General features: G+C 36.5%; 1 protein-coding gene across 1 annotated transcript; it reads left to right on the top strand.

Annotated features, from left to right (window-relative positions):
• The first annotated feature begins 809 nt into the window (after positions 1-809).
• Positions 810-11,681, top strand: LOC107730461 (fibronectin type III domain-containing protein 7-like). The gene is made up of 14 exons (XM_016541310.1): positions 810-950; positions 1,338-1,356; positions 2,556-2,813; positions 3,449-3,706; positions 5,482-5,739; positions 6,616-6,870; positions 6,965-7,219; positions 7,348-7,605; positions 8,482-8,733; positions 8,828-9,082; positions 9,860-10,120; positions 10,269-10,298; positions 10,480-10,520; positions 11,135-11,681. Exons 1-13 carry the CDS (start codon positions 891-893, stop codon positions 10,509-10,511), a joined length of 2,451 nt encoding a protein of 816 aa, XP_016396796.1. The 5' UTR covers positions 810-890; the 3' UTR covers positions 10,512-10,520; positions 11,135-11,681.
• The last annotated feature ends 2,668 nt before the right edge of the window (positions 11,682-14,349 follow it).

Genomic DNA, 14,349 nt, shown 5'->3' with positions numbered 1-14,349 from the left:
TCAGCATCATTACTAATCATTCTACATCACTAATATGCGGATTCTAATCATCATTCTAATATGCTGATTTGCTGCTCCAGAAACATTCAAAAGAACAGTTCTAAAGAACAGCATTTAAAATACAAATCTTTTGTAACACTAAATGTATTACCTGTCACTTTTGATCAAGTTTATGAATATTTGCTGTATTAATAACTTAAAAAACAAAAATAAAATCTTACTGACCCAAACCTTTTGAGTGGTAGTGTACTATAAAAGTCTTTTCGACTGAGGGTTTCAACCGAATTCCCTAAGCACTGGCTATATAACAGCAGAGCTCCGTAGTCAGTTTTGGTCATTTTTCATGATACAGAAAAATGACCATGATTTCGACACCATTTTTCAGTGTATGAAACCGCAACCGCTCAGCAATAAAAATGAGTTGTCATACAAGTATGTAACATGATAAATGCCTCTTTAGATTTGTAGTACACTCTCTTGGCTCATAATGTGGATTAATGACATTGATACTTTTTAATTCAGAAGTATTATCTTATTTAAGTTTATTTTTTAAATGGAACATTCAATATCTTGTGTATTTGACAGACAATAGAACAAACAATCCTGAACAGCCCATTATTTGGCAGAGTGCATCTTTGTGTCTATCTTCAAGTGTATTGATGCGTACCTGTGCTGTCCTTCAGCGCTGATAGGTCCAGTCTTCCTCTGTGACAGAGGGAGGGGGTACATGTGAACGCTCAGGACTCCCAGAACAATAAAACACCTGTTGGACGGTAATAGAGAGGAAAAAACAGAACTTAAGCCTCAGCCATTACCCTGCAGAAATAGAGAGTCAAATCAGAAGAAGGAAGTGTGCCCTAAAGGCAGCTGATCAGCACCAAATTTGAGTCATGGAGGCGAAATATTTACATCTTTCTAATATCATCTTTTTGATTATTACCGTGCCACAGGTAAGAATTAAAATGTGGCTTTCTGTATGCATGCGATAAATTACTGTGTGGGTAAACTTGCCTATACTTGCTGGAATAGAGTTTAAAAATGCATTGGAATTCTTAAACAGTACTGTAAAAACAGATAGTTTGTCATGCATAAAACAATAGTCCTTTTTATTATACTACTGTCATGCGTACACTTTCATGTCGGATATGAGGAAAAATAGCTCTGGATCTAAAATCTGTGCTGATTGATGCTCAAATAAGCTTCCTTGGCCACTAATGGCACATAATACCATATGACAGAGTAATAGTTGGCCATGAAATAAGCAGAGAATGGATGCTTTCTAACATGTTTCATATATTTTAAAAATGATTTGTTGCATTTCTGCTCTTAATTTACAGATATGCAAAGCACAAAATGGTAGGAGATCTTTAATATTTATATTTAATATTTGGGTCATTCCATGAAATGGGTGCATTTTGTCTCCCTTGTAAACTGTAAAAGATGACTTTAACCTGATAACCTAATAATACATATATATATATATATATATATATATATATGTATTATTAGGTTATCAGGTTAAAGTCATCTTTTACAGTTTACAAGGGAGACAAAATGCACCCATTTCATGGAATGACCCAAATATTAAATATAAATATTAAAGATCTCCTACCATTTTGTGCTTTGCATATCTGTAAATTAAGAGCAGAAATGCAACAAATCATTTTTAAAATATATGAAACATGTTAGAAAGCATCCATTCTCTGCTTATTTCATGGCCAACTATTACTCTGTCATATGGTATTATGTGCCATTAGTGGCCAAGGAAGCTTATTTGAGCATCAATCAGCACAGATTTTAGATCCAGAGCTATTTTTCCTCATATCCGACATGAAAGTGTACGCATGACAGTAGTATAATAAAAAGGACTATTGTTTTATGCATGACAAACTATCTGTTTTTACAGTACTGTTTAAGAATTCCAATGCATTTTTAAACTCTATTCCAGCAAGTATAGGCAAGTTTACCCACACAGTAATTTATCGCATGCATACAGAAAGCCACATTTTAATTCTTACCTGTGGCACGGTAATAATCAAAAAGATGATATTAGAAAGATGTAAATATTTCGCCTCCATGACTCAAATTTGGTGCTGATCAGCTGCCTTTAGGGCACACTTCCTTCTTCTGATTTGACTCTCTATTTCTGCAGGGTAATGGCTGAGGCTTAAGTTCTGTTTTTTCCTCTCTATTACCGTCCAACAGGTGTTTTATTGTTCTGGGAGTCCTGAGCGTTCACATGTACCCCCTCCCTCTGTCACAGAGGAAGACTGGACCTATCAGCGCTGAAGGACAGCACAGGTACGCATCGTGTGTACATTAATGAGGAAAAAAATTTAACTTAAATGATTTTAGCAAATGGCTGCAATATAACAAAGAGTGAAAAATTTAAGGGGGTCTGAATACTTTCCGTACCCACTGTATATATATATAACTCAAAATTGACAAGGCGACCACTTTAAGGAATGACCCGGTTGTGTTTTCCTCTTGTAGTAGCCTATCAATGAATTTTAACAGTATTATAATTATTATGCTAACCGCTTCTCTCTCTGCAGACATCACGTTATCCGTGTTCACCGTCACCTCCAAAAGTATGACGGTCCGTTGGAGCGGACATACCGGCCCGAGCTCGTACAAAATCACCGCCACGCCGAAAAACTCCCCAGAGCTGTCGGTTTTCGCGCAGTTCAGCGGCAGCACGGTGATGGGCTCCGTTAACTCGTTGTTACCGAACACTGTGTACAGGATGCGGGTCGAAGCCATGGACAGCGCGGTGAACGTGCTCAGCAGCGCCGAAACGGAGGAGACGACAGGTAGACTGACTTTTGTGTCGTTGGACAAGCTGCCGTGATTAATTATAAAAGAAAAGTTCAATCCAATAATTTTAAAGGAACTAAAGTAAATCTAATAATAATAATTTAAGTATTAATTTTATTAGATTTTTTAAATTTAATTTAATGGTTGAATAGTAACGATATTATATAATAAATATGATTAATTCATATGTATATCTTTTTTTTTTTAATTTATTAAATAAATAAACGATTAACAAATTAAACGACTAATTAAGTATTACGTACCTTACAACGTTGAACTGCAGTCTTGATTTACTAATTTATCTACAGGATGTAATGTAACATATTCAAGACTGTGGAAACCAAATGTAAAAAACACTTTGAGCCACAACCTTTACGAAAGGCCATTTACAATCTATTTATTTATGCATTTATTTGTATGTGTGTTTGTTTGTCTATACAAAGTAAATGATTAATTATTATTGTCATTATTATTATTTAAAAAAAACAATGCTTTCAGCGACCATTGTTACAAAATTAATAATTAATTTAAAAAAAAATTTCTAGAAATTTAGCTATTGGTTATTTATGTATTGTAATTTCATTGATTATTATTATAATTATTATGATGTTTTTGTATTGTGTGCCATCAGCTCCTAAGGTTCCCCTCATTTACCAGGCTTACTCCAAACACAGTGACAGCATCACAGTGGAGTTCGGTGTGGTGTCTGGTGCCACCAGCTACATCATCCGGGCAGAGAACGAGGATGGGTTCTTCTCTGAAAGCCTGGTGGACACTTCCCCCGGGACAGTGGTCGGTCTGCTGCCTTACACCCAATTCACACTCAGCGTGATGTCCGTCAACACTGGGGGAAGGAGTCAGCCTTCCCTACCCGTGAACGCTAGGACAGGTAAACTGACTACAGACTTTCAATAAAACACCTTCTGCTTGATTTAAAAATGCCTTTCAATTAATACTTTGGCTATTTTATACTTCTTTCTTTCTTCTTCTTCTTTTAAAAAAACGGTCACATCCCTGCTGTTTGTGACAGAAAAAAAAAACGTAGTCAGCTGGTTACCTGCCCAACTAGCTGGTCTGCCAGCCTGATCAACGGAGACAACAAACCCAAAACCCCCTATAAAATCATTAAACCAAACTAGACTAGCATGGTGGCCAACTCAAACTTATAAAATCAAACTAGTTTTAGATGTTAGTTCAATACATATATCATTCAAAACAATTGTGCTAATCTGCGGTTATTAATCAGTTTCAGTCAAAAAAACAGTTTAAAATACTTTACTGATTTAATATGGATTATGGAAAGTGTAGCCCTCAAATCCACGGCATAACACTATAAAGCTCAAATAAAAGTGTACCTTGTAGCCTTCCAACCAAGACAGACATTTTTATATAAAGCTCATTTACTAAAGATCACACACCATAGAACAGAAAGAAACTTGAGCACTATTCCCTGTTTGGTTGACAATGAGCTGGTATTTAAAATCTGTAACAATAACACAGTATTGTTTACTCCAGCTATTATGCAGAGTTAGTAACTCTGGCTCAACCGACTGTTGACGGTAACTGCACCTTTAGCTGGACTGTATACCCAAAACTGAATGAAAAGATAAAACCATGAGAACTAGGCTGTCACCTCTCCCCAATGAATGGCTTTGACGTAACATAAAGGGACGGGTTTCATGAAGTTTCATTTATAACATAACTTACACTTATCTCATTTCACTCAACAGACTCGCTGTACGTTATTTCCATCCATCAGATCCTACATCTGTCCCTATCAGACATTATACTACTTTAAATTTAAAGCTAATCATAGTATATCTAAAGATAAGCACTGCCACATCTCACAATAAATCATTTTCCCCATAACATAGTGTATTAAGGGGATAGTCCACCCAAAAATAGAAATGCTGTAATTATTTACTCACTCTTATGTCGTTCCAAACCTGTATGAGTTTCTTTCTTCTGTGGAACACAAAAGAAGACATTTTCAAGAATGCTACCAAAATGGTTTCAAGTCCCATTGACTTCCATAGTATGGACAAAAAATACTATGGGAGTCAATGGGACCCAGAGTTGTTTGGTTACCAACATTCTTCAAAATATCTTCCTTTGTGTTCCACAAAAGAAACAAACTCATACAGGTTTGGAATGAAATGAAGGTGACTAAATGATAACACAATTTTCATATTTGGATGGACTATCCATTTAATTTGGACAGGATTTTTTTTTCAGTTGTAATGATCGAAATTCACCACTAGGGGCAGTAATTGCTTAGTCTTTGCCTGTGGTGATGCTCTTGCTGCCGAGTCGCTGGAAGTGAACTGAGTCCTTATTTTTTCCGAATAATTCCTCTTTGCCACTCTGATCTCCTTTTCCAGTGTGTATTTAGCCTGTTTATACAAGACATTATGTTCTGACATAAAGACATTATGTTCATTATGTATGCAACGGCGTTCTGAATCCGCGCTGTCTGAGCTTCACGAGCGCGCCGGCTCGCTTCCCCCGTCTGCGCATCCTGAAGCGTTTGATCAGCGCCACAGCTCCCCCGACTACAATGTCCAGCAAAACATCAACTCTTTGTCAACTCTTTCTTTTCCTTCTGTCTTTTATTATGCTAATAAAACTAAGTTATTAAAATAATTTTTTTTTATCTCTTTGCAGTGTTGGTTGCCCCAGATCTGCTTTCCAGCTCCCCCAGCAGTGACACCATTGTGATAGAGTGGGATCCAGTGGACCATGCTGTGCTATACAGCCTGGTCATGACCATGGTGGGTTCAGACATGCGGGTCAGACTAAACACGACTCAGACCAACGTGACCTTCACTGACCTTCAGCCTGGCACCACCTACAGCATCGAGGGCAATGCCTGGGATCCTGATGGTAACCAAGGAGATGACATCACCATCTACCAAATCACACGTAAGGACTTACTCGGTTATAGTATTTTGAACAGAATGTGTTCACACAATGCATTTCTCAAAAAACCACTTGGCTCTTTTAATTGAAAAAGGCGGGGCCCCCATGTTCAGCATTACAAATTCTCTCATTCTGTGAAGTGTTTTGCCTGACTCTGTGTACTAGATAATCAGTGCATAATTTTGTAAAATTATTACTAATTATGAATCAAACCTTAAAGAGATAGTCCACCCAAAATGAAAATTCTGTTACCATTTTCTCACCCTCATGTCGTTCCAAATCCGTATGACTTCCTTTCTTCTGTGGAACACAAAAGAAGATATTTTGAAGAATTTTGGTAACCAGTTTCGTGTCCCATTGCCTTCAGAGTATTTTTGTCCAAACTATGGAAGTCAATGGGACTCGAGACCGGTGAGTGGCGCAGGTGTCGCTCATTATCATTTACTCCACCGGCCTCGCTCCGTTCCCACGGCTCTCTGCCCCGCCCCACTCATCACAAACACTATACTTGTATTATATTACCTTTGCATAAAATTACAAAAAAACTACTTAACGCTAATGTGAGAATGTTTCTAATACAGCGTCTATGCCGGGAGTGATGGTAAATTTGACATTGTTCTCTCTTCTGACTGCCGTTATCAGTCTCTCTCTATTTTATTCCTCTTTTTGAAAGTCATGAAAACACTATCGTGGAGTTTTACTTTTGCTATTTGAGCCAATGGGAATGCAAAAAATAGATTTTCTTCCAGTCACTGCTATAGAAGTTTACCCAACTATGACGACTTCCGCTGCTGAGAAACCTGGAAATGTGAAAAAGGTCCATTCCCTTTAAATTCACAAATTTCCTTCACTTTCTCTCTGTCCCACTGTCCTCTACAGGTCCTCCTGTCCCGGGACCTGTGCAGGTTCTGTTGACGCTGAGTCGCTCTATCGAACTGTCGGTGTATTGGCAGACAGTCCGTGGTGCCAACGAATATATTGCTGTGAGCTCAATGGGCCAGAACTGCAGCTCATCGTTAGACGCCTACTGCATAATCAGTCCCCTCAGCTGCAGCCAGAACCACACCATCACCGTCACAGCGGAGAACGAGGCCGGACCCAGTGACCCTTCTGCTCCACAGGACCTTCTAACCTGTAGATTTTACTCACACGCACACATATAAAACCACACATACGCATTAATAAAGAGTTGTGCAGTTGGTTGTCGTCTTCTTTGAATCATTTTCAGTCCCATGTCCTCCTGAGCTGGTGTGGATTGAGGAGCCGACTACAGGGAACTGTTCTGTCTCGTGGTCTGAGGTTCAGTGGGTGGATTACTATATCGCCTATGTGAAGAGAGATGACGGCTTAGAGACAAACTGCAACACCACTGGCACAACCTGCTACTTCCAGTGCATATGTGGATACACATACCTCTTGACAGTATTCGCTTACAACCTGGCAGGGTCCAGTCCACCGGGTCAAACAGTCAACTATACTACAAGTTTGTATTTCATACACATAGACTTACATGTATTTATTTAACAGATGGTTCTGTCCAAAGTGATTTGAACAATTTTGCACAAGAATATTGGTACGATATATGATACGCATCTCTCTCTGTGTCCTCAGTCCCCTGCTGTCCAGAGGATTTGTCCGTGTCCCTGATTTCCACAGAGACTTTAGAGATCTCGTGGTCTCCAGTTCGAGGAGCTGAGTTATATGAGACGATCGCTGCAGACGGAAGCGAATGGATCCACTGCAACGACACGGCTCCTGTGTGCGCGCTCTCTGATCTCACCTGCGACAGCCTGTACAGCGTGGTGGTGCGGCCCTGCAGTGAGACACAAGGATGCAATAACACCTGTAGTGCACATACACGGCGGACAGGTACAGACACACAAATGCTCATTTGCACATGAGCCCACAAATTATTATTAATATTATTATTATCAAATATTGTATTTACAAGGTACTCAAAATACTTCCAAAATACTGTTATAATAATATTATTATAATAAAATTATGATTAAATTATTATTATAAATATTAATGATATTTATATAAATATTGATAATATTTATATAAATATTAATAATATACTTTTACATAGTACCTTTAAAAGTAGCTTCTCAATGCACTTTACATAACACACACACACACACACAAAAAAATATACTAGTGTACCATGGAATACCATGTTTTGTGGTACATTTACCATAGTAGTACCATGGTATTTTGGAAGTACTTTGACTAACATGTGAATACAATAACAAAAACAACAACAACAACAATAATAATTGTTATCATATATTATAATTACATGATACCCAAAGTTATAATAATATTATTATATATTATTTTGATTAATATTAAATAAAACATTAATGATATTTATATAAATATGAATATGTTTTATATAAAAGGTAGCTTTTCAATGCATTTTACATTTAAAAAAACAAAAAGAAAAACAAGATATGACTTAAAAAGTAATAAAGCATATAAAAAAAAAGTATAAATAAAAAAAAAAATAAAAACAATAATTCATAAAAAATATTAACATGGGTAGGAAAAAAATATGAAATTAATAAAACAACACAAAATGAAAATGGTTAAGTCTTTCCTAAAATAATTATAATAATTAATAACATTCGTTTCATTTCCATGGTGTATTTCAAAATACTACAGTATTGTCATAGTATGTGATCTTATCACTGTAACATGGTATCAGTTTTTATGAAATTATCTTTTTTTTTCTTCTCTCAGCTCCCTGTGCCCCTGTGATCCTCAACGTGACTCAGGTGAACTCTTCCATAGTGGAGGTATTCTGGATGGCTTCAAACGCTGAGGCTAACTACACTGTGATCGCCATGGGTCTCACCGACACGCTCACCTGCTCATCCAGCAGCACTTCCTGTTACATCAGTGTGTCCTGCGGATCCACATATGAGGTCAGCGCCTACGCCACAACCACAGCAGGACAGAGTCTTCCCAGCTACTCCATTCCCTTGGAAACAGGTGCAGTAATGAAGATGGAAAACATCTGGATAGATAGATAAATAATGGTTGAAAATGATCAAGCGATATAAAAATGTCCCCTTTCTCTCTCCAGGACCCTGTTGTCCAGAAACTCTGAGTGTTGAACAGGTGACCCAGTCTATGACGAACATCACCTGGTCGACTGCCATAGGGGCGCAGTCTTATGTCACTTCTTTGACATCCCCCAGAGGTCACGCCAGATGTCACACCATGGACACCCACTGCCTGCTGGGATGCATCACATGTGGCACCAGCTACAATGTGTCGCTGGAGGCCTTCAGCATTACTGGACATAAATCAGAATGCAGTTACCATGGCTTCTCTGCTAGTGAGTAAAGTAGTAAAAAAAAAATAATAATAATATATATATATATATATAAAGAAGTAAAAATTAATTCAACATATGCAACATATGCAAACACATGACTGGTTAATAGACATTTACTCTAGATGCTATTAATTCAAACTGGTTTTCTTTTTTTTCTATCGATTTATATTTTAAAACCCAACAAACTTCTTTTCTTAAAAGGTGCTTGTGCTCTTTCTTTAAAATAATAATAATAATAAATATTAATATTTATATGAATGTTATTTATACTTGTTTTATAAATAGTACCTTTAAAGGTAGCTTCTCGATGCACTTTACATAAGAAAACAAAAAGACAAAAAACAAGATATGACAGTAAAAATAACGAAGAGTAATTACAAATAAAAAAGTGAAATTATTAATAATAAAACAAAACACAAAATTAAACAGTCAAGTAAAGGCTTTCCTTAAAATAATCATGTGATTTGAGTATGAAAAAATAAAAAGCTAATATATGATAATGTGACATTTTGTGTATTTAATGTCTGATCTGAAATTATATTTATAATGACGATAAATGACAATTGAAAAATAAGACATTTGAAAATAAAGAAACAAGCAAAATGTCTGTGTAAATCAGTTGTAAAACTATTCTTGCATGGATTCAACCATACTTAAGAATGGTTTTAAAAATGATTTATGCAATAATTTGTTCAGAGACTTGGAATGAGTAAGTGCACTTAATTTCCGAACCTTCCACCGTCCCATCTCATTTTCTTTATCTGTAACCTCTCTCAGGCGCGTGTTGTCCATCCAGCATGAGACTCTACAGGATGGATAACAGCACTCTTCGGGTGTACTGGCGCTCTTCTCCCGGCCTGTACAACTACACAGCCGACCTGTATGGCACCAGATCCAACTACACCTGCAGTGCGACTCATGGGGCTAATGGATGTGACATCTCCAAGATCCTGTGTGGGGAAGTGTACACCGTCATGGTCGCTCCCTTAACACAGGAGGGTTCAAAGGTCACATACTGCCCCAGAAAACTCTACTCAGGTACAAGATGATATTGTGTTATCGTCCAGAGAAATCATATTTTAATTTTGTATAATGACATACAATATCATTTAAAAAAAAAAGTTTAGACTAGAGACTACAGGCTTACTGTATATGGACTGATTTCCATGTTTCCTTGTCTTTACAGTCTCCTGTTCTGGAAACACCGTGGGAATGGGTGTGTATTCTAATTGAAACTCATCTAGAACCCTCTATTTTTTTTAAAATAAAATATGAATATGATATATTAATATAACAATTATATATGAATATTTTTTAAAATATACACATTTAAAACAATTAAAATGACATGTTCTCCTAAGCATGTTCCTTATGACTCTTTCTGTGTATATCTGCAGTGATCTATCGAGGCCGAAGAAGTGTGGCCTAAAACCTTATTGTAAGTGATTGTACATAAATTATGACTGTTTACATTTAGTGTCATCACACACAGATGCAGAATCTCATGGGACAGACTTACCCAGGGCATTGGAAACTGGAGGCCTTTGTGTCCACCATAAGATAAAGCGTATCATGTCAACATGTGGACATGTTTATTGCTGTACAGCCTGTGACAATAAAATATGACACTTGTACTCTTGGGACTCCATATGCGCATATCAGTCAAATCGTCTTCAGATATGATAAATAATAAAGTGTGTTGTTACTTGTCTTAAAACATTTAGGAATACAAATAAAGTCTGTCGGAATGTCACCTGAAAAAAATCGAATTATATTTGAAAGAAAATTCTACATTTATTATACTACATGTAATTGGTGATTTTTAATTTGAGATTCACACACACACACACACACATGTATGTGCATGTGTGTGTGTAGTAGCATGGTCAAGTGATGAGATGGTGTGAAAAAAAGACAAAAGATTTATGAGAATGTTGCAGGATATTGTCTTTGATGCGATATGAATGATGTATAGGCCATATACATTTCAGTGTATATTATCAAAGTTGGACCGCCCACAAATGTCCGGTTCTCACGTCTTTTTGTCTTCAATCAAAGGGCACAGATGAAAGAAGATGGAGCTCTGACGTCATCAACAGAGACAACAGGCCATTCTCTTCTCACTGCTTTCATCTCGCCACATTTATATACTGTTTTCCAGCAATACCTATAACAATTGTCTCAATAAAAATGTATGTGTATCTTTAAGATCTTTAAAACGTGAAAGCAAAATATATATTTTTCAATCAAATTGTTAACCATTCCTAAATGTGTGATATTTTATACATTCATTTCCTTTGTATTAGGAAGTTTGCATTCATACATTAATTGGCTCATATTCAAAGCATGTCATGAAGCCCAAATGTTTACATGTCCAAAAAGTAAGTAATATCATAATGAAAAGAAAAATGTCTATGTTAATGTAGCATAATGACTTGAACAACACTAAGCATTTGTAGGAAGTCCCCTAAGCAGCAAGCCTCCAAATGAGTGGACCAGTGTGTTTTATACAGGGCAGGGCGGACCTCTTCGGAACTAGGATGAGAAATCTGAACTGTTCAGTGTCCGCCCCAGGTCATATGTGTCCTTTGGGCAAAAACCCCAGGTCATATGTGTCCTTTGGGCAAAAAAAAAAAAAAAATATGTGTCCTTTGGATGATATATTACATTGAATTAGCAAAATATGTATGTTTACGAACGGCCTACAGCCTGAGAACCTCAATGCAATAGCAGCCTTTAATAAACAGCATGAAGCATTACATATTGAGAATATTTTTTTTTATTTACATTTCAGTTTTCTTAAATATTTTTCAATATATATTTTTTCCACTATTTGCTATTATATATTTATTTTATGTGCATGTTTTAGGGCTGCTAAAGTTGTCACATTAATTATTTAGATTGATATTAAATTTATTTGACATTAATTTGCGTAATTTTGCTATAGTGTTCTGTTTCTTAAGACAGTCAGAACTTTGCAAGAAAACCACAAAAGGTTTCCGTCTCCAATGCACAGTCACAAACAACACATTTATCAGTCGATTATGTAGAAACGTTCTCTTTCTCTATGCAATGAAGATCAACACGAGACTCTGCATATTTTCTATCTATCTAATGGCACATGTATTTATAAATGAAACGCAGATGGGAAACCTAATCATTTTAAGTTGCAAAATACCTTAAAGACATGGCATGACAAACAAAAGAAACAAATCCACATCACGAACATAGAGTTCCTGAGCTGTGTTTTATCTACTTCATGAAAAACAACACAAAAGAGGATATTATATTCTCTTACATAACACCATATTTAGTGGCACTTGCTAAGATAAGCATTACTGTTATCAATACTGGATTTGAACACACCCTGAACCATAAATATTAAACTTCAGTAGCTTATCCGGCACCATCTGTGCTATGGTGGTACCTCAAATCAGATGAAAACCTTCCACAGATTTGCATTGAAAACCAGACCCAGTTGGCAATCACCTAAAGATACCTCATAACATGTAAAACCACCAGGAACAACCTTGCAACCATTTAGCAACATCGTAACAACCTATATAACAACATTATGGCAAGTAGCCACAACATTCTATCATTGTGGCAGTTGGTTTTGAATGGGCAAGAACCACTCACCTTTTCTTTAGAACAAATAAAAAATAAAGGTTATTGAAATTAATGTAGATTTTTACATTTTCTGAAGAAATTGTAAGTAGTGCTACAAGCAAAATGGCAGTTTTTATGTCTCTTTTATTGTCCACCTGGTTGTAAAAAAATGTTAAAATTGTAAGACTAACCACTTAAACAAGTAATGGCACACATCCACTCAAAAAGTCACATGATTTGAAGCATGATTCGTTTCCACAGCACAAACATGCTGCACATCAAAGTTTAAAGGAAATTAATCATGTTTATAAAGATAAACATGGGTTTATTATAGCCCACTTACAATTTACATTTCAGAGATCATTACAAATACATTATTAAATGCTAAAACTGAATAAATTTAAATGAACAAACTTGGTGTTGCATTTGCAACCATGTGAAAACGGGGTGCTGCAGCCCCCTCAGCACCCCTACTTCCCGCGTCCCTGGGATATATGAACTGTAACAGAAAATTGGCCAAAGAACACATATTTTGATGTACAGTACTGTGTGCACTGGATAAAAGTGTCAGCAAAATGCATAATATAACAATAGCATTGCTGATAGATGCACTGATATGAGAGAGCAGCATGTGGGCAGAACGTGAGAAAGACACGAGACACGAGACACGAGAAAGTCATCGTCTTACATGAACATAAAAACGTGTCTCAGTCAGACATGACCAATGTATTGCTTCTGAGAGAAAAGATGTGCCTCAAACACGTGCCATACAATGACACTGATAATTCATCCTGTGGGAAAGAATACTGATGACGCTTAAACCAGGTAAATAAATACTTATTTGGTTCCTCCTATACGGAGCAAAGATATTAAATCTCCTGTTTCTCATATTTGTCTTCTGAGCAACGGGCCCAAGTAATCTCATGTTCATCTCTGGAATATACTATACAACTTTTGCCCAAATTTTTGCACTGATTTAGTTGATGTTAGTTGCCAACAGTCAGAGCCAGATTTCACAGAATATCGCGTAATGTATGATGGACACAGACTCTGATTTTGTTTTGTTTTTTAGCTTCAGACTATGAATCCATCCAGTTGGAGATATCAAACATGTTTGATATTTTGAGTTGATTTTAGAACACATATTGCTTACATGTCACGCGTCTCCTAGCAACGACTTTTTATCTCACAATTCTGACTTTCTTTTCTGCTGTTGTGAGGTTACATCTCACATTTCTGACTTCTCAGAAATGCGAGTATGTATCTCATAATTTTGATTTATGCAATTCTGAGAAAGAAGTTAGAATCGTAAGACAGACTGTTCAGATTTGAAAAGTTGGGACCTACTTTATATTAAGTGTTTTTAATTACTATGCACTTACATTTAAATTAATCATTTGATACAATGCACTTATATAATTACTGATTATAATGACTTATACTGTCTTTTTACACGTTGCGTTGCATCGCGCCGCGTAAATATAAAACCATGTCTGCATTTGTGATTGGAGAAATGACAAACAAGTGCTACTCTACACTGCCCAAAACTCGCGTTTGAATCATCAGTGGCAAATCCTTTAAATGAAAACGTACTTACAGACTGAGTCAGAACTGCCGGCATTGTAGTCTACTCTTCCAGGATCAGGAAACAGTCCTCC

Source organism: Sinocyclocheilus rhinocerous, unplaced genomic scaffold (genome assembly GCF_001515625.1).
Source record: "Sinocyclocheilus rhinocerous isolate Xijiao unplaced genomic scaffold, SAMN03320098_v1.1 scaffold1780, whole genome shotgun sequence".
In the NCBI taxonomy this organism is placed as follows: Eukaryota; Metazoa; Chordata; class Actinopteri; order Cypriniformes; family Cyprinidae; genus Sinocyclocheilus; species Sinocyclocheilus rhinocerous.
This window is presented reverse-complemented; position numbering and strand designations above follow the sequence as displayed.